Genomic DNA, 21680 nt, shown 5'->3' with positions numbered 1-21680 from the left:
CTGTTTTGAATGCAGGCAGAAACAATCTGCCAAAAATCATAGGTAGAAAGAGGACTTTTGAGTTGGAGTTGAAATCTCAAGTCATTTCACTTCTCTGTGCCTCAGTAAAAAGGGGATTAAGACTGTGTCCAACCTAATTATCTTGTATCTACCCCAGCACTTAGAACAGTGCCTGGCACGTAGTGCTCAACAAATGCCATAGTAATAATAATGATGATCATCGTAATAATAATTATTATTAAGCCAACTAACTCCCTCTGTATATTTTCCCTCTCCCCTGGCATTCTCAAGGTGTTAAATATTTAGTAAATATTGCATTCACTTCCGGAGAATAACCAAGGTCTTGAATTTTCACATCTAGTTTGGACTATAGTCCAAGAATCCAACTACCACGGGTGGAAAAATACCTGGGGAACAATATTGTTTGTAAAGAACAGATTAGGGAAAGTAGCAAAGAGGAGAAATTGGGCCTAGGGTTAACACTCTCCTATTATCTATCCTACAATCTACTTATCTCAAAGGGATGGTTGGAATGTGACTCTCCAGGCTCATTCAATCTTTTCAAACCTGAGGCTACAAGCATTAAACCTTCTTCGGGCTATTTTAATTTTCCTTTAAATCCTAGTGTTGGACTACTATGAGCTGTTAAGTAGTTGTTGATGTTCAAGAGTCAGTTATATTCCCATGATGGATGGAGTAATAAATCACAGTGGCTGTCATGTTTTCAAAACTGTGTATTGTTTTTTAAAGCAAACCTATTTGTTGAATGATCTTTGGTAGAACTAGAAAATATTTTGTGATTTTATGGTCAGTGTGGAATGTAAAGGAAATCTAACACTGGTGTGTGTTTGTTTTGACAGGGTTTATTTCAATATCTTCTCATTTTGAAGTATTATGCAGGGTTTCTGCTCTCCCGTTGTGATCTTCCCACTCTTTACTTAGCCTTCCATCATTCTGGGCTCGGGTAGAATTTCATTTGAGTGGTCTTTTGCAGAATCCCAGCTCTTCTGGGGGTTTGGGGGAGCATGGAAAAAGACTTAGAAAGATTTCCCTTGACTGGCCTGATAGAAGAGAGATTTTGATATCTTTAGGGAAACAGGTGGAGGGGAAAAACACGTCTCAGGCTAGAAAAGCAGAAAAACCAGACATGCCCTTCTTTGGTGAAGAATTCTGTCCTAGATACTAAATATGTGAATTTAGGCAATATGGAAGACTAAGTGGGTTCCTACAATTTCTCCAGCATTTCTTATAGACATTTTTCATTTCTTGCAGCTGAATCCTGAAAGTCCCCACTGCATTACTCTCTAGAGTGATTGTAGGAATTCACTTTTATCCTATCGAAGTTTAGTCATCTGAGCTATCTCCTTGAGAAGAGTGGACTTAACCTCCCACTAAAACTTCTTAAATCATGAAAATTTGGTAGGTAAAATCTTAATATGAATTAGTTATATAGAGGTATCACTTGTTCAGCCCAAAGTGGGAGGTGCTTTTGGGGGGCAGTTTGAACAAAATCACTCCTTTAGTTACTGAACTCAAATGCAGCATGGTGTAGTGGTTAGCTGTGTGGTTAAGTGGAAAGAGCACGGGCTTGGGAGTCAGAGGTCATGGGTTCGAATGCCGGCTCTGCCACTTGTCAGCTGTGTGACTGTGGGCAAGTCACTTAACTTCTCTGTGCTTCAGTTACCTCATCTGTAAAACGGGGATTAAGACTGTGAACCTTACGTGGGACAACCGGATTACCCTGTATCTACCCCAGCGTTTAGAACAGTGCTCTGCACATAGTAAGCACTTAACAAATAGCCACATTATTCTTATTATAGAGCACGGGTCTGGGAGTCAGAAGGTCATAGGTTCCAATCCTGACTCGGCCACTTATCCTCTGTATGACCCGGAGCAAGTGACTTCACTAGTCTGTGCCTCAGTTACCTCTGAGATGTGAGCCCCACATGGGATAGGGACTGTGTCCAACTTGATTTGCTTGTACCCACCCCAACACTTAGTACAGTGTCCGGCACATAGTGAGCGCCTAACAAATACCATCAATGTTATTAATCTCATGATGTTTAATGAGGAAATATAGCCAAATGATAGAAGGTGTTTAGAATTAATTTTGGTAGGAGGTTTAGCCTGGGGGAAAGAACAGAGGAGACCTGGGTTCCAGGTTCAGCTGAGTCAATTGCTTGCCATTTGGCTTTGCTTAAATTATTTGTGCCTCAGTTAGTTACTCTTTTGCGCTTATGCAAGTGCTTAATACAGTGTTCTACACACAAGAAGAGCTCAATAAGTACGATTAATTGATTGTAAAATTAGAAGAAAATGCCGGTCCTTACTCCCTCATATTGTAAAGCCCATGTAGGACAGGAATTCTATCCAATCCAATTTCTTGTATTCATTCAATCGTACTTATTGAGCACGAGTATGCAGAGCTCTCTACTAAGGCCTTGGAAGAGCACTGTACAACAATAAGACATCTATCACATCATTTAATGCAGTGCTTGTCACGTGGTAAGCACTAAGTAAATATCAATGTATTATTATTGTTCTGGGATTTTGCCCATGACTTTTTTTTGATATTTTCAGTTGTCTCGCACTTCAGATGTAGTTGGTTAAATAACTTGCAGGAGACTAAAACATATCTCCCTGACTGGGAGGTAATAGGTCATTTGCATATAAGTACCCATCATTACCACAGGCTGAGATTCATTTGTTATTCAGGAGCTATTGGACTGTATTTCCTATCTGACTGGGGGTGGGGGTGAGAGTCCCATTCGAGGTGCTAGGGTCTAATGACTCTCTATAATGGACTTCCTTTCAATGCCCTGTTTGCATTGATTCTGTTATTTGCCCAGTAAAGCACATAAATCTAATTGTTGCTTTATAATTGACAAGTTGCAGAGAATGTTTTGAAGTGCAGAGGAAATTTAAGTGGTTGCTTCAGGTAAAAGAGAATGTGGAGAATTAAGGCCTATCTGAGCTTCAAATAAACTTAAATCAAAGCCAGAAGAAATGGTAATACCTGACATGAGTAACTCAAGCAATATCATAAAATGTCTAGAAGAAAATGTTATCCTGAGATTTAAAACACTTCAGTTGGACCATTTCAAGAATAGGGCTGTATTGCCAGGGATGAAGGGAGAAATTGCCACAAAATTGTTGAATTCTTCATGCTAAAGAAAGTACCACAAATAAATATGGAAACACACACACACACACACACACATATATATAATGCTCTTGCAGAGATTTAGAGGTATAGAGTCTCAAGGACTTTCAGGTGTGATCATGGTGGCGCCAGAAATTTATTTTTTCAGTTATTTGTTAAGGGCTTACTATGTGCCAGGCATGATACCAAGTGCTGGGGTAGATGAGAACAAATCTAGTTGGACACAGTCCGTGTCCGACATGGGGCTCACGGTCTTAACCCCCATTTTACAGGTGAGTTAACTGAGGTACAGAGAAGTGAAGTGACTTACCCAAGGTTACACAGCATATAAGTGGCAGAGCCAGGATTAGAACTGTTGTAACACAAAGGTCAAGGTCCTGCATTTGTTCCCACCTTCCCTCTGTACCCTTTCAGCTCTAGACCTGCTTGATCACCTCTGGCTGTACTTGATTACCAAGGCAAGTACCTCACAACACAACACATCTTCCCTCTGTTCCCTGATCTTCTAAAAAGAGTAACTGTTCCAGCGCTTAGAACAGTCCTTTGCACATAGTAAGTGCTTAACAAATGCCATTATTATATAATCAGGGCTCCTGGCCCTGCTTTTCTGTGGCATCTAATCCCCTAGAGAACAAAGCAGTGATCTGATGGAAAAATCCCGGCCCATGGAGATATTGCTGCCTATCCTGATTATTATTATCATTATTATTATGGTATTTGTTAAGTGTTTACTGTGTTGCCACATACTGTCCCAAGTGCTGGGGTGGATACAAGCAAATAGGGTTGGACACAGTCCGGCCCACGTGGGGCTCACACTCGCAATTCCCATTTTGCAGATGCGGGAACTGAGGCACACAGAGAAGTAAAGTGACTTGCTCAAGGTCACACAGCAGACAAGTGGCGGAGCCGGGATTAGAACCCATGACATTAGCCCCGTGCTCGCTCCACTACGCCATGTATTTGCCCTTTATTGTACTCATTAATTAAATGCTATATCAACTGTATATAAAGAAACTCTGGATTGCTTAGAGTTGAGATGGCCTTGACTAGCAGAGGAAACTCTGCTCCTCAACCACTAATAATAATAACGTTGGTATTTGTTAAGCGCTTACTATGTGCCGAGCACTGTTCTAAGTGCTGGGGTAGATACAGGGTAATCAGGTCCCACGCAGGGCTCAAAGTCTTAATCCCCATTTTCCAGATGAGGTAACTGAGGCACAGAGAAGTTAAGTGACTTGCCCACAGTCACACAGTTGACAAGCATCTGAGCCGGGATTAGAACCCATGACCTCTGACTCTTAAGACCATGCTTCTCTACTCCCTACTAGAGCTAGAGCTTATAGTAATAAACTTATCTCAGACATACTCAACTAGAACACAATGCAGAGTCCGTGAAGTTTTTCTTCCTCAGAACCCAGATCCTTCTAACTCCCAGGCCCAATTCTCTATCCACTAGGCCACGCTGCTTCTCAACTTGAGAGTAGTGCCAAAAAAGATTATAGGGAATGGCCCACAATTCAGGAACATGGATGGCCAGTATTGCTGGACGAATTGAAGATGTTCCACTGACATAATGCACAGCCGAGCTTTGTGGGGCAGATCTTTAATTTCTGTTTTATGACTTGTTGCTAGTTGGGTTTCAAGTCTAATAGTTAAAAACTCTGGTTGCTGAAATCATTAAAGCTAGAAGTGCATTCTTTATAGACAGCTGTTCTTCAGGATCAGGGATGATAGTATTGATGAGGAGATCCTTTCCACCTACATCTCAATTCCACATTATACACATAAACATTGTCCTATGCTAGTGTTTTCTATTTGCTGGCTGCAGCACCTGCTTTTGAATCTGTCTCTTAAATGTGTTTTTTATTGGCTAAAGTTTCCTCAAGGTTAAAGTCCACCAGTCTTTCCCGTGAGCCAGCTTTGAGGGAGGTGATCTTCTGAGCATCTTTTCTAGCCCCTAGCACCCAGGCAACCTCAAGGTATAACCAACTTGAGCAATAAACTGCAGATCATGGTTGACTTCATAGCTTGCATCCTGACTCTACATGCATGTTATGTACACAGTGATGAGCAAACACAGCTGGAAAGAACAGCAGTTGATATTGGTACTGTTTGCCTCATGTTGCTGGAGTGGGGCACTGTTACAGGCATCAGAGGAACAACTATTATGCACACCTGTCACATATACACACTCACGTGCACACAAACACACACTCTCTATCTCTTCTGTATTCTGGATAGACTTATTTAGGAACTGAATCTGATGGAAAGACATGTGGATCGCAAATTCTCATCTCTTCCCCTAGATGAGGGTAGATTGGTAAATCTCCACTCTAAAAAGGAAATTAATGTGATTGTTTTTCCACTGGCTTGTTCAATTAGTGCTGTACTTGACTGGAAAGGGAGCTGTAAAATAGATGCTGGAGAAAAAGGTATTTAGTAATAAGGTATTAATTGCTTTTCATTCATTCAATCATATATATTGAGCATTTGCTGTGTGCAGAGCACTGTACTGAGTGACACCTTGGGGAAGTACAATACATCAATAGATGGTGACATTCCCTGCTTTAAAAAAAAGTGGTTTCATAAGAAAGTCATAACGAATTCTGGAGAAATACCAATTCTCAGACGGACTCTCTTATATTGTACTCTCTCAAGCACTTAGTGCAGTGCTCTGCACACAGTAAATGCTCAATAAATACTATTGATTGATGGATTAAGCATACTACGAGCCACATAAAGGAAAATAATAATAATAATGTTGGTATTTGTTAAGCGCTTATTAGGTGCCGAGCACTGTTCTAAGCGCTGGGGGAGATACAGGGTAATCACGTTGTCCCACGTGGGGCTCACACACTTTTAATCCCTATTTTACAGATGAGGGAACTGAGGCACAGAGAAGTTAAGCGACTTGCCAACAGTCACACAGCTGACAAGTGGCAGAGCCGGGAGTCGAACTCATGACCTCTGACTCCGAAGCCCAGGCTCTTTCCACTGATGGTTGAAGAAACTATAAACATTTCTTTTAGTTAAATACATTTTAGTGCCAATTTTAGGTTTAACTCATGGAAATTGAATTTATAGGGATAGAAACACCTTGTGTATTTACTCTTTCAACTTCAGGCAAATTTGGAGAAGCAATTGCTTCCTAATATGGAACAAATATGTGTGATGTAAAAACTGGGGAAACAAATTTAACAGAAGTCTTAGCACTTTAAAAAGATGCAGGGTTTGTTGTGACTTGTGATGTAAAGAGCAGACCCCAAAATGGTTTCTTAAAATAATCAGTCACATCACTTTGTAAATTAGAAGGATCCACAAAAATAGACAATTTGTGAAGTCTAAGTTCAACCTTTCATCTAAGTGCAACCTTTATGTGGCGACTCAGACAATAGCCTGAAACTAGTAAACTGGAACTTTCCATGTTACAGCCATTATCAATTTAACAATTTTACTTATTTAGCGGAAGATAAACTTAAAGTTAGGTTTTTGCTAGAAAATCTTGTGAATTAGAGGAACCTCGATAAAGGGACCATTTGCCACCGTTTTACAAGTAACTCTCCTTATTAAGGACCGAAGCACGCTTCTTTTTTAGTGAGATCAGCTGACAGCAGCAACAGCAACAATAACCACCAGCTCGTGTTTGCAGCTGGGCAATTACAGTAGACTGTAAGATCTGTGACTGTCAACCATGAGCACAGATGCCTTCAGAGTTCTGTTTTTCTTCCATGTGGAAGTTGTTGGCATGGAACAGATGCCTTTATTTTGGAGAAACTAGCCTCTGGGTATAATTGGTTCTCTCTTCTTTTGGCCTCTAGGGACAGTCTCTCGTAGATTAAATTAGTTGAAGAAAAAAAGACCCCCTCTCCCCTGCAAATTACATAAAGCAAGACTCTTGATGATCTCTTCCTGCTTTGTAGTCCTAAGCTGTGTGCTAGGAGGTTTTCTAGTCTTTTTAAAATGCTGCACCTATTCTGTGGAGCCTAAAATAGTGCCTATTTTGATTATATGTATTGCTGAGGTTTCGGAAAAAAAGCATTTGTCACAGGAATAACAGCTTTCAGTAAGAAAAATATAATCATCCCTTTGACTTCATGAATTGCACTGGGACACTTTTGAATAACCATTCTTGTTACGCAATGTCTAAATGGGGGATCCTGCCCCGTCTTTTACTCCTAAATGTTAAGACCTGAGCAAGGGTAGAATTCAGCCCATCAGAGACAAAATTATGTTTGAAAATATTTTCTTCAAGCCAAAAAGTTTTAAATAGTCTCCTAGTGTGTGTGCGTGTGTGTGTGTTTAAATGTACAGTTTGTGGGCATCTGACAGTTCTAGCAAACCCTCAGATAGCAGCTGAAAGTACTTTGTTTGGGATCCATTTCTACTGATAACAATTGGGAGATCCCTCTGATAATGTTTCCATTCACACGGATAAGATTAACAAGTTTTTCAACAGGACAATAGTTACATTTCCATTTTGGGGATTTACTTTTTATAGTCAAACTTAAAACCATTTTAAAATCAGTTACCATTAATACTGCCATTTAGTTCTGATGATTTGCTTCTCTCTGGACCCAAGTCACTTCCTGGAGATAAATTAGGACAGCTGTATACTAAATGTTCTCCCGAAAGGGCAAATAAACCTGTCTCAGCACCCAGTATCTTAATAGGAATTACCTTATGCTCTGGGTAGAATTTGGCTCATTTATCAAATACTCTCTTCTTCCTGTCTCCGAAGCTAGATATGTTTTAATGTGATGATCCAAGAGTTAAGTAGCTTGGTTTTCCCCATCACTGGAAACAAAGCCCAGTTGTCAGTTGTGGAAAAACAATGCTTCCAGTTCTGTTATAGGTGAGGGTTGTGTTTTGGTCATTCAATTGTTCTTTCAATCTTATTGAGTGCTTACTTTGTGCAGGGCACTGTACTAAGCGCTTGGGACAGTACAATACAGCAATAAGAAGATACATTCCCCGCCTATGAACGAGCTTTCAGTCTAGAGGGGTTTTTAGAAAAACTGGTGCTGTGGTATCAACAGTTCCCATCCCATGCGTACAGATAATTTCTTTAATTCCATGGCTCCCCCATGCCTTATTAACTCAAATGATCAGAATTCCCTCTGTTCTCACCAAGATACATGTGAAATAAGCCATTCTGTTTTGCCTCCTTTGGGCTAGGGTCATCTTTGGACTAAATAGGGGAGGAAAGCAAGCATTGACTTCCTACTAGCTGATAAGAAAAATGTTTAATGCCAACTTCTTGAATAACCCTATCTTCTAGACTATAGGAAAATTGACCTAAATGGCGACATAAGTCTCTGGAGAATTGAGTTTAGGTAGTGAAGGGATATCGGGGAATGATTGAGAAGTACAGTAATGACTAACTGCACTTGATTTCTTTGGAGTCTGATTGTGATATATGTAGTTTTTAACATTTTGAAAGATAAACTGATAAAAGAATGATTTGCCAAGGTTGTGATTTCTTCCTTTTAAAATCTTGGCTTAGGTCTGCTGGAGGGATGGGGAAGTAAGATAAAAGCATTATAAATATGAGGTTAACTGAATTTGAATAGAAGGCTCTCGCAAGTTATTGCATTCTTCAGAAAATAAATACATTGCACATATGGTTAAGATTGATCAAAAAAGTATTCTGTATGCCAGTGATTACATTCCCATCTGTGATTAAGGTTTTCTGTCTGCATCTGGTTTTCACATTATATTTTTGTAACAAGAATCCTTTATATGGCAGAGTTCACTCTCTGTATTTTCTATTAGCTGCAGCTTGAACTACTGCACGGATTGCAAATTTACACATGTGGTTTTCATTACTTCATACCGTTGAGAAAAAGTAATATTTGTTTGGAAATGTATGTTTTCCACAATTTCCATGGTAATACAGCATTCTGAGCCTTTTTAATAACAATCTTGTGAAACTACAAATTGTTCGAAGCATAATACTGGTGGAGTTCAGTTGTCAATTCACTGCATGTGTATCACAATAGGACTCTACAAATAGAGGAGAAAGAAGAGACGATACAGATATTATGGTCATATCTGAGTGTTACGGTAGAGAAGTCTAGAGCATTGATCAGATACTTTTAATCATTGATAATTATTATTATCAGTTATGTTTTCATATCAATCCAGTAAATAATATGTGTGGGGTGGGTAAAACAGAAACTATGCTTTTTCCCTGACCAGTAGCTTTGAAGTTTGGACCTTTTTTTTTTTTTTTGGATTCTTAAATTTTCCCCGCTAATTCCTAAAACAGATTGTATCCATGGGAACAGATGAGAAAATTTTGAATACAATAAGTGTTGCCTTATTCAGAGTTGATATTTAGTGGGTGGAGAGGCTAAATTAATTCACAAACTTCGACATTTAATTATTTTAGACTAGATTAACAGGTTAAAATGAACTCAAATAAAAAAGCACGGTAATCAAAAGACCCCTTTTTCAACTTTTACATCCAGGAATCTGAAGTTTTCTAATCGAATGAAGTTAGAAAATTGAATAAAGGCAGACTTAAAACTTTAATTCTAATTTCTTCATTTTGGCTACACCATAACATATGAATCTGCACTCATGTGCATTAATAGAAACCATTTTTCTAAATATCAAAATGAAATGCTGAACAATGGGCAGTGTGCTTGAGGAGAAATTCATTTTCTCACATCATTCAAAAATATGGAGCTTTGTTCAGAGAAACCAAAAGGAGCATGAAATGAGGAGAAAAATGTTTGCAACTTTTATTTAAAAGCATCGATCCGTGGTATAAGAGACTTTTCAGGTACAAAGCAGGGGAAGTTCAATATTAGATTAAAGTATTTCCTAAATTGGAGAATTGGAACTTGTCCAGTAGAAGTTTACAGTTCCCAATGACATTTAATTACAATAAACAGAATAATTAATATAGCTAGTGTTATGGGAAAACCATAACTTTTAAATATGTAATAGTCACACATAAGAAGGTTTTTAATTGGTTTCAAAATTCATTGTGGAATTTTATAAATTGATGGATTTTTACCCTATGAAAGATGAATTTGTTAAATCAATCCAAAACAATCCTTTAAAATACAATTATATAGCTAAATTTTTAAAATGTTTAAATGTTCACTGGAAAAAACCAACAAATTTGCTCCATACAAGGAAAATATTTTTTCTGAAGTATATTTCCCACCCTTTCATAATTTTGGAAAAACAACAACAAAACAAACCTTCAAAATCTAAGATGTATTGTGAAATGAAAGGATAATAATGATCATATCTGGGCTGATAATGTCACCTATTGGAGTCAGAGTTCCATGAATTATACTGGGTGGGGGGAATGGGATGTACTGTAACTTTAGATCAGAGCTGAAGACCGTAGGAGCTTGGAAGGTTGGATTTACTTATTTTCACTTCCCCAACCTTGCAAGGAGAATTCTGAAACATCTCATAGGCTCTATAGGATCCTGGCAAGATGAGTATCGTTCTTTGAGATCCTTGAGAGACATTTTCAGAATACCCAATATGATCATACTTGAATCACAAATGTAATTATTTGAAACACTTTTGTCCTGCTGGTACTTTTTACCATTGAAAATTCCATTAACTGGAAAAAAAATTCAGTGAGTTCCTTCTTCAGGAAAAGAAAACTATGTTGTGTGAATCCTCCCCTATTTATTTTATTGAAACAGGTAAAGTATAACATTGTCCTTAGGGCTTTTGAGCCACCATTTTGGGAAATTCCTCAAATTAAGGCCACAGGAGTCACAGTGGAGGAGATCAGTTCCTTCAATCTCCATTTAATTGCAGCCTCTAACTCAGACAATTGTAAATGGTTAACTAATGAAATGGTGCTTTTCTGAAAAGAATTAATACAGTTTTAAAGAACCTCCTTATATGAACTGAGAAATTGTGGGTAATAATTGTTTTAGAATGACAGCATTTATCTGCTTATAAAAAAAAAAAAAAACTGGCTGAGTATTATCATGCAAATCAAGGGGTGTGGTGCTTCAGACTGGATGTGATATATGCATTTTTTTTTCCTTTGTTGTTGTCAATAGAAAAGATTGATCTCTGGGCTGGTGAACATAATATCTGTCCCAGTCAGAAAAGGAGAGAGGAAATTAGCAGAGCGATTGGTGGAGAATGATATCTGTCAAAAGAAACACTTGGAGAGCACTGAGTTTAGTAATAGGTGACTGCCGGAAAAAGGGGAACCTTGAATTTTGTCAAGGTAAGGACCAGATAAATATTTGATTTTGTCATTTATGTACTTAAACAGAAAGTTGTGTTGTCACTTTCTCTGCTCTGTAAACTGTACTTGTTAAGCTATCCCTTCCCTTTTCCCTCCCAGATCATCGTGACTCAAAGTGTGAATTTCATATATTTGGCTTATTTCAAAATTGGGTGTGGGGGTGGGGAGCGGTGGGAAGGGCAAAGATGGGAGAGGGGAAATCGAACCAAAATGGGAATCAGATTGGCAGTCTTGCTCTCTGAGACTGTGGTTCTCTGAAGGATCCCACAATAGCTTTGGGTCTGAAAATATCAAATGATCAAGTAGAAAATTTTCTTTTTCTTTCATGTTGGAGTGCTTTTTGCCATGTTTCATAATACATCTGCCATCAGCAAAACAACACTTGGAGTTAAAGAGTAAAAGCTATGCCACAATTTCTGTGTTTATTGTAACTAGTAGATGGTGTTTTCTGAAACAGTTTGTTGTCTAAATAGAAAAAAAAAAGTGCCTTCATTATCTTCTCAAATTGAACCGGGTAGTGTCTGAATCTTGTACATAAATGTGATACTGTGGGAGCACTTCTTGCTCTGTGTAGTTCAAGTTGTAGATGGTAAAAGGGAAGTGTGTACAACTTATTTAACTAGCTAAGGAAATAGCAAACCGATACCAAGTGGTATCTGTTAAAATACTTATTTAAAGGCCTGTGAGTTTCAAACCGAGGAGAAGATGAAGCTGACAGCCAATGTCCAAAGACTGTGCGTCTGAGACTTAATGTTCTGTGCTGTTGGGGAAAAATTATGGGCAAATAAGAATTGGTGAAGATCATTAGACTTGGGAAGCAACAGGGATATGTTGCAGACATCTGAAGATAGCCAACTTGAAATAAGGTGAAAAAAAACTTGTGAAGAGGAATCACTTGTGTGTCCCATTTTTGAGTTGAGATAGAAGTGGCAAAGGAGTGAATTGACCACTATCGGAGATCTGAGAGGTCTCTCCGCAAAATCTGAAGCAGGTGGCTGTTTATCCATCAGTTATTTTTCAAGTCTCATGAATGTGTGTTTCTGTTCTCCCTAGAGATACTATTAAACGAAACTGAGAGAAGACTCATATTTCTTTGCCCTCGGGCAGACATGACCATTATCAGGCCTCTTTTTGAGGACCAAAATGTGCCAGGACTTTGGTCTAAACTTTGAGTGATAGGAAACTTGACTGAGATGAAGAAAAGGTCCAAGAGTCAATCTTTCTTTCCTTCTTCTTTTCGTTCTTTCTTTCGTTATCTCTCTCTCTCTCTCTCTCTCTCTCTCTCTCTCTGTGTCACACACAGATTTGAATTGATTTCCCTTGAGGGTCACCACAGGAAGACCTCTGCCAATAATAGCATGCATCTTTTACTTTTCTTTGCCTTTCTTCTTTAATGGTCTGTGGTGGCACATGGTAACCTGCCCAGAAAAGAGCAAGGTTAAGATGAAAAATTCAAAGCAAAGAAAAAGGATGACAGATGCATCAACACACTTTGGATGAACATAGTACATATATGGAGCTGTCATCACTCCCGGCCCAATTACACCATCATCTGCTCCTGGGGTGTACACACCTGTGGCGAGCTGGCAAGCCACTTGATAGCAACAAGGGAGACGCTTTAATGAAAGCCAAGGTGGATGACAAGGACACCCATCACAGTGCGTGCTTTTGGGGGGAATTTTAGTAATACTCATTTCCCAGAATTTTTTTTTTGAGTCAGCGTGTTGATGGCACACAGTGGGTCCATAATAGTTATCACTATTCGTTGAATATTCATATTTTATGAGATATCCAGCAACTCTCTCACCCTACTTCAACTTAACATGCATCTATTTTTCTCCCCTCACCAACATCATTAAAGGCATCCTTTATAGCAAAGGTGAACGTTTAAAATTGTGCATATGTCATTATGAGCTACTTATTTTAAAGCTCATAACCAAGCTGCCTTTGACATAATACAAATCCCTCTGTGGGTTCAGTTGACTTAAAACAGTTGAGTGGTGACTATTACATTGTTTCCTTTTTGAGCAGGCAGGAATCCAGGTTTTGCAGTACTGGGGAAAAGGAAAACAAAACAAAAAAACCTAGAATCTTCCTAAAGGAGGAGAGAGAGTCATAGAAAATAAAAATTTTGAGCTGGTGTAAATATGCACATATAAAGATCACACGGGATCCATGATCTCTATAGAACACATGTGTATGCAGACGATATGGTTGAGAGTGCATATTTCAAATTCAGAAAGAAAGACATTTTGTTTTTTAGCTACATATTAGATGAACCGTTCTCCCTCAGATATAAATATTTTTATGAACAGAAGGTAAATGACTTTTTTTTTATTACTAATGCTAAAGTTTGCTTTTCAAAGAACTAAGTTTTTAGATTTTCCTCTGTGTTATATACTAGGGCACTGATAGAATTAATGGCTTTTACCCCACATAGTGCTCTGACTGTATTGTACCACTGCACACTGATCTCAGGTCAGTGTGATGCGTGAAATCAATTTATTTGAATCTCTTTGCCTCTATAGGAATTTGGCAACATGCCAGTTGTTTTCATTTAATGTCCTTTGTGTTGAACACAGACAAGCAGGCATGCTTTTGTATTCCTCTCTCTTTGGGTCTCTGTCTTCCTTTCAGCCAATATTTCACTCCCTGGATTTTCAGAGGAAGAAAGAAATACATTATTCATGCTTCTAATCATTGCCTTCAAATATAATTTTCAAAACCTCTACCACTTACTCCTTTCACTAGGTGATGTTTCTGGGTGTTAGGGGTGAATATTACTACAAAGGCCATTTTGGAGTTTAGTTAATGAACAATCATCTGCTTTTTGAGAAGATCAAATAAAGCAGTCAGAACCTATATAGCTTCTGTGGTCTGTTTTTAGTCTATTGTACAATCTCAGAACCTCAAATGGTAAATACTAATTACCCAGTATAAAATTTTATTGAAATAAATGGAACACTACAAAATAGCTCATAAAGTTTTGTATGTGACAAAATTATACTTTTCAAAAAAAAAATTATGGCATTCTTAAAATGACCTACAATCTGACCCAACAATGTTTCCGTGAATTAGCGGCTTATTTTCATTTCCTATAAATATTCCTCCCGGTTATGCTGTTAGAAGCCTAAAGACCTTTCTGACCTGTCTAGATTTTAGGTACTTAGAACAGGTTTGTGCTTTATATAGGTAATTCCAAAAAAGGGAAAGACAGTTTTGCTAGGGCATTTCTTGGAACCTGTTTTCTTATTTTATGGGTTATCGAAATAATAACCCAAGGGCTTTTACCAAAGTGTCACATTACCGAGTAGTCCCCTGAACCTGTAAATGTGGAATGGTCAGAAGGCCGTGTTTCAGGGGGTTGGAGTTGAGGAGAAGGAGGGAAGGAACAGGAGGACAACTAGGGGAGAGGAAGGCTCCAGGCAGTCCTTGCGGATGTTGATAGGCAGAACTGTGGAGCTGCAGCACTGAGGTCAGTCATACCCAGCAGTCCTGCTTCCTTGTTTAATTACCTGAAGAGCAAAACATCCAGTCGGAGAGTGTGTGAAAATCCAGTATCTCGGGCAGCCGTGTGCTGTTCTGACATCCTGAAGGCCAGTCCCGTCTGTCCACAGACGGCAGGCCCGGTTCCTGACGGGAGGCTATCTCTGTCTGGCCTGGGTTCCTTTCATTCGGGAGGCATTGTGTGGAAGAGGGTTTGGTCAGGAATTTGAGGTTCCTGCCGGTACTGTTCTCTTCGTCTTCCAGACCAGACTACTCTGATAGATAGGCTTGGGGTCTTATATATGTATATATTTTTTTCTAACAGATTTTTTGTTCACAATTTTTTTTTAAATGGCTATTTCATCTTGTCCCTTATAAATCTGACATTGGTATGTAATACTGGCTGTAACAAAAACAGTGACTACTTTACCATTTTTTGAAAGTGAACTCTTAATAACCCTTAAAACAAAATGGAAACTATTTAAAGTCTGTAATTCTGATAAGGCCTCCTGACCAAACCATAAACATCTTTTGAACTTCATTTTTATTTAAAATAATTTTCCTCCCTTGGGTTTCGAACTTGAGGGTGCTGAAGAAAGATTTTGAATGAACCATATAATCAATTTAAAGTATAAATTTTTGGAGGATACTTGAAAAATCCTTTTTATAGCTCCTCAGGGAAAAATGCCATTGCTTATAAGTAAGTGAAAATTTTGCAGGTGCATGATGCTCTGTAGGTGGGTAAGGAAAGCAAGAGAGAGAAAAATTATGAGTATATTGGCAGTAATTTTATTTAAACAAATGCGGGTCATTTGTCCATCCCGACACACTCATGCAATTCCTATAATAATAGCTGGCATAGATGGAATGAGGAGTTTGTTCATGAGAACATACATGCTCAGTTCCAAGAAATTTGTGGGATAAAAAATAAAATCTCTTGATGGATCTTAGAATTATTCTAAGAGTTTGATGAGCGGTATTTTAAGAAATTATTTTGAGATTGTTTTGGCAGTATGTTTGTTTTAAATGCTTTTGGAACAATGTTCAATAATCTAAGCATCAAATAAACCTAGAAAAGAACTGAGTAGTCAGATGACGGAATTGACATTACAACAATCAATTTTGCAGTAACAAATTGTAGCTATTTTAAGATTATACAGACATAATCTTATATCTACATATTTTATGTATGCATGAGTTCTATGTGTTTATTGAAGATTATTTTTCCATTTCACGAGTCTACCTCCACTCAGAGTCAGTGTTCCTGGCCACTCCCCTTCCTTCACCTGCTAGATTGCCAAGTCCTTGAAGACGAGATCATGGTCCACTAATTCTGTTGTACTCTCTCAGGTGCTTAGTTCAGCACACAGACATTCAAAAAATGCCACTGAATGACCGATCGATTTATCCTATCATCCCCTCGCACTTACACTGCAGATTTTGCTTTTGAGAACTTCATGAGAGCTCACTGTTGGCAGGGAATGTGCTCGCTTGTTGTCTTATTGTACTCTCCCAAGTGCTTAGTACAATGCTTTGCATACAGTAAGTGCTCAATAAATAGGATGGAATGAGTGAATAAATCCTGATCGCATCATTGTTCAGCTTGTGTGCCTTGCTCCAACTCAAGCAGTATTAGCAGCAGAACTTGAATCTATAAACCCTGGTAACCCCCTGAGATACTTAACTTCCCCGAGGAAAGCCTACAAAGAGGAGAGCCTGTCTGACGGGAGAGAAGTGTTAATGTCTGTGTCCCCTTCTAGACTGTAAACTTGTTATGGGTAGGGAGCATGTCTCCTTAATTCATTGTATTGTTCTCCCCCAAGTGCTTAGCACAGTGCTCTGCATAGAGTAAGTGCTCAATAAGTACGATTGATTGAGAGAATAGGAAAAGAGACCATAGAATAAAAAAAAAAAAGGTAAGATATGGAACAAATATTGGCAGAGGAATATATGCCAAGAAGAGAAGAGGAAAGCAGAGGCAGAGGTTGAGTTGGGAGCTGAGGGAGGAGTAGTAGGGAGAGAGCTTCAAAAATGTACCCATTAGAAACAGAACTCTTTTGTGTTAGTTACAAACAGGAAATTAAACTTCCAGAAGAGCTAATTCAGGCACCAGGAAACAGTAGAAGAGGTAAAAGCCAGAGAGTTGTGTCACCTGACCAAAGTTATCAAATCACATAGGAATCAGGGTATAGCACCTCAGATTTGGCTTGTAGTGCTTTGAGATGAAAAAAATTAGGCTCAAAGCACCCTTGCCAAACAAACCATGGTTAAGTAGAATCTGATCACAGGTGTCAGAAAATTGAGCTCAAGGTTTTAACCCCATTCCCTGGCATTTCATTGTAGTTGGTATACATCACCCGCTATTATGATGGAAGTGACAGGATAAAATAGTGAGTTTAAATTTACTTTTGTCATATTTTTAACTAAAATCACAACTATGGTTCGGGGTGGTATTTAAAGAAAAGTTACAGGACGATAAACAGAGCAGTATGTCTAAATATGGTATTTGACATTTGCAAATTTTTACAGAATTGATCAGCAGCAGAAGTATCCGTGGAGAAATTGAATTGGTTGATATATGGGTCAAAAATAATTGAATGTAGATTTTGGGGGAAAAAAAAACCCACTACCAAAGAAGGATAGAAGAAAGGAAAAAATTATTTAAGAAAACAATCCTATTGCAATTGGGGGAATGTTTGAAACGCTGGAGGATTTATACTGCTGTGTATCTGCTCCACCTGGTGGATTTCGTTGAAAGTGTCTTAATCCACATTAAGGAAACACTAGAGCAAATTAACTAAAAATGTAGCCAGATGAAATTTTCCTTTCATTTGCATTGATAGTTACACAGCCTCTTGTTGACTTTGCTCAATTCTTGGTCTTTGTGTACGCTTATAAAGCAGGGTAAGACAGCCAACAAAGGAATGATCTTAATTCATGCTCCAATTCATTTTAAGATGTATGGAACATTCAACAGTTCACTGTGGCTCCCCGGGAATTCTCCAAACAAACCACAATTAGTGGGAATTTGTGATAAGGAGCAGCAAGTCCATTGAAATGCGTAGTTCAGATCAGAAAGCACAATTTTTAAGTGGGCATTTACATTGTTGTTGTATACTGGGACAAAATCTGCCTCTTGTTAACTGAGCACTCAAAGATGGCCTGTTTTTTCTGGAAATCTTAAGGACTCAGATATGCTTTGATCATCTCATTGTACTCCTTGGGTTATTTTTTTTCCCCTCTTCGGATTGTAACAGCTCTGTAACAGAAGGTGAAGTTTTGAAAATAGTGTCTCCATATGCAAGGGATTTGGAGACCTTTTTATTGCCTTTAAAATTGTCATTCATAGTCCTCATTAGCATTTATTGTTGCAAGCATACAAGCAGAAAATGTGAAATTGGTATGTCATGAATAGCCCCACAGAGCTCTAGAGCCCTGAAATTTTGCCTGCAGTGTGGTGTGGGGCAGGCTTTGAGAGAAAGCTGTCCAGATGGCTGCCAGCACAGAGCAGAGCTGCAGGTTTTTGTCTTTGGTGCTGAGAGGAGGGAAAGTTCACTGGAGCATACTCTATCACCCTTGCGTTTTAACAAAACTAACTTGCCATCAGTCAAAATGGGGAGGTGGTGACATTGAAACAAAGGTTTTCAATATAATGTTACAGTCCCTGTCAAATGAATAAAATCTGTTTAGTTAGTCACCGTTTAGTCACTGATATTTACTCCTGGCAAGAAAAGCGTAAGGAAACTAGATGCATGGATGATACATTTATACAGACTCGTATACTCAGATTTAGGCTCAAAAGTTTTCTTTTTAATGTGAAAATTATATGTCCTGAAAAATCACTGATTAGATTTTGAGTGAGCTAAGGTAATTAATTCACTCAGGTTATTTCAGCAGCTTAGATAATTGTGCAATTATCTAAAATATTAAAATCCCAAAGTACCTTGAAGCTCTTTGGTTACTGGAGTAAGGTCTTGTTTCGATCCTCTCAATGGACTTGTCAGATGCAGGGATTGTAACCTATCCTATAGCTGTGACTAACACCTCACCTTTAACCTCTTAAGTATGACAGCAGATCACTGAGTTTTAAAAATCCGAATTGTCTGCTGAACTGAATTTTACCATGAACTTTAAAGAATTTGCCCCAAAGACAAATCGATGTGTGAGAGTATATATTGTTGTCCACCTCTTTTAGAGCAGATGTTATTTCTTCATCTCTGTAGAGTCTTCAGTTTGCCAAATAAAAGTTAAACCAGATACAGTATATGCATTTGCCGCAGTCTACTTTGGCAGTAGTTAAATGAAATACGGTGTTTAAACAGTAGGGTTAACATTTTTTACAACAATTGTAGAGATGAAAGATGGAAAAAAAAATTAGGCTGTCATGCCTGTCAAGATAGAATTTTTAAAAATCACCCTCTTCATCTCTGATAGAGGAAAAAGTGGGAAGCAGTGTGGCCTAGAGTGGAAAAAGGATGGGCCTGGGAATCAGAGAACCCGGGTTGTAATCCCAGCTCTGCCACTTGTCTGCTATGCGATCGTGGGCAATTCTCCTTACTTCTCTGTGCCTCAATTACCTCATCTGTCAAAACGGGGATTCAGACTGTGAACACCACGTGAGACATGGACTATGTCCAACCTAATTAGTTTATATCTACCTGAGTACTTAGAATAGTGCCTGGCATATATTAAGCGCTTTCCATGACCCATTAAAAAATAATCCATTTCTGTCCTGAATAGAGCGTCTCTAGCACATGTAAGAAACTAACCAATTAGCATTTTTACATTAGTAAGTGGCATTCTTTCCAACTTAATTTCCAGTAGAAATGTCCATTTTAGTCAGGGTTTCAAACAGGGCAATCCTGTAATCTTAATGCCCAGGACCAAAATTATGCTCATGGTATCTGAGCTCTAGATAGGAGGGGCAGGAAAAGATCCCACTAGTCTATCACCTCTGAACCTCCCTCAGACGAGCTGATTGACAGACATTTCAGGGCTTTTCCCTGTCCTCCTCCATTACTGCTCTCTCAGACACACTGGATAAAAAAGGGTCATCAGCAGCTCTGGTCACACCTCTTGGGAGGAAGCACAAACATTGACTATTCTGGAAATCTACCTTGTCTATAAGAATCTTGTCTAGTATTTGTCCAGGTTACCTGGATTTGAACTGGAACAGGATTACTAGAATCCAATCCTCTTCAGGGGGATGGCAAGGAGGCTGGAATCACAAGGCTATTAAGTAGCTAGTGGTAATAGTTAGATGGGCCCTCTCTCCCTCCCTCTCTCCCTGCTCCCCTCCTCCCTCCCTCTCTCCTTCTCTCCTCCATTATTTTTTTTTTCTCTCCCCCAAACTGGGTAGGAATTTTCTCCACGAGGTGATTTATAGTTCATCTTTTAAGGAAAGCTTATATCCAAAGTCTAGTTTTCCCTTGCTTGGTTTCATCCCATTATTCCTAGTTAGATCCTCATAGACAGCCCTAAACACCCTTTTTCCTCACTGGTGCTCGTACCCGCTTGAAATGCACATAGATAGTCATTGAGTCTTCTCTTTGTCCTTTAGCTTAGGTTCCAGAGAACTATTGTAATGGGAAATTTGGGGAAAGGACACACATTTGCTACTCTAAGATAATATTTGGGGAAATGCCTTTGCATGATTTGGCTTGGTGATTGTACATGCTTTTGTTAATAAGAGTTTAGATACTCTTGTAGCATTTTGGTATCATTCAATCTTTCTGAGTTAAAGAATTTGTCTTTCTTTTCCCTCACTTTTTTATGGTGGGAAGGAAACCATTTTTTTTTCTTACTGAAATTTTGCCTGATTTTCTGACATACAATGTACAACTGGAGTTGTCTTTGCCAGAAGATAATCTATTATGTGGTTTATTGTTCGATGCACTTTTAGCTGTCCTTTAGAAGCAGAAACAAATTAATGTACATTTTTATTAGGTGTTGTATCTATTTAATTGACTGTCAAACTGATGTGAAGTTAGGACAGCATCCAAAACAGAGATCTGGTCTCCCCTAGTGCAACAGCTCACACATTGGGTGGGTTTGCCCTGTCAGTGGGATGCCTTAAGAAAACACTAATAGCTTCCAGCTGGGTGGAAAATCAAAACCTTTGGGGTCTGACAAAGCTCGCAGATTTGAATTTGAAAGCAGAGCTAATGCCCCCATTTTATTTTTTACCACTCGTCCATAAAAGATTATTTTCCAATATGTCAGCCTCATTTGGTGGCCAGTGGTCTGAAAGTGAAAGTGGGACAAGGATGCTGGGCAATCTGGACATTAGTGAGTCAGCCCTTTCAAGTTGGTGTGCCACTTTGTGGATGGGTCTTCCCCAAGATCGGGGGGGTCCTAATGACCATTCATCAATGCTCATTGAGTGATCATTGAGTGGCTTCTCATTCAGTTTATCAAGTCTTGCACAGAGAAAGTCAGAATAAGCCGTATTCAGCTTTGTTAAAGCCAACTAGGAGTAAAATGCTCTATTTGAACCCATTTTGCCCTCGGTTTTCACTTTGTTAATGCAGTCCTGCTTAAATGAGTGCCTTTATAGGGTCGGTTAGAATATCTGAAACTATTAATTCTCTTGTATTGAATAGCTGGTGGCAGGCTAGAGCAGATGGGGTAGAAAAGTATTTGGTTGGGTGTATTGCTTTCAATTAGGATCAATGAGGTTTCAGATCCTTTGAATTAACTCACTTAATACCCACTGTGTGAAGATACAATGTATCACCACAGTCTGCTATAAGTAAAGAGAAAAGTTGAGAAGATGAGTAGAAAACCTTTGAA

General features: G+C 38.7%; 1 protein-coding gene across 2 annotated transcripts in view; it reads left to right on the top strand.

Moving 5' to 3' along the window:
* The window catches only part of RUNX1T1 (RUNX1 partner transcriptional co-repressor 1), a 159041-nt gene that overhangs the window by 13042 nt on the left and 124319 nt on the right, over positions 1 to 21680 (top strand). Inside the window, exon 2 of one of the 2 annotated variants that reach the window (XM_029063668.1) lies at positions 11209 to 11381. The exons of the other annotated variant lie outside the window; for it this stretch is intronic. Coding sequence (XP_028919501.1) covers positions 11294 to 11381 — 88 coding nt within the window. The 5' untranslated portion in view covers positions 11209 to 11293. The remainder of the gene's footprint in view (positions 1 to 11208; positions 11382 to 21680) is intronic. 2 annotated transcript variants of the gene reach the window in all.

Source organism: Ornithorhynchus anatinus, chromosome 4, assembly GCF_004115215.2.
Source record: "Ornithorhynchus anatinus isolate Pmale09 chromosome 4, mOrnAna1.pri.v4, whole genome shotgun sequence".
Lineage (NCBI taxonomy): Eukaryota > Metazoa > Chordata > Mammalia > Monotremata > Ornithorhynchidae > Ornithorhynchus > Ornithorhynchus anatinus.
The sequence above is the reverse complement of the archived record's forward strand: the minus strand, read 5'-3'. Positions and strand labels throughout refer to the sequence as shown.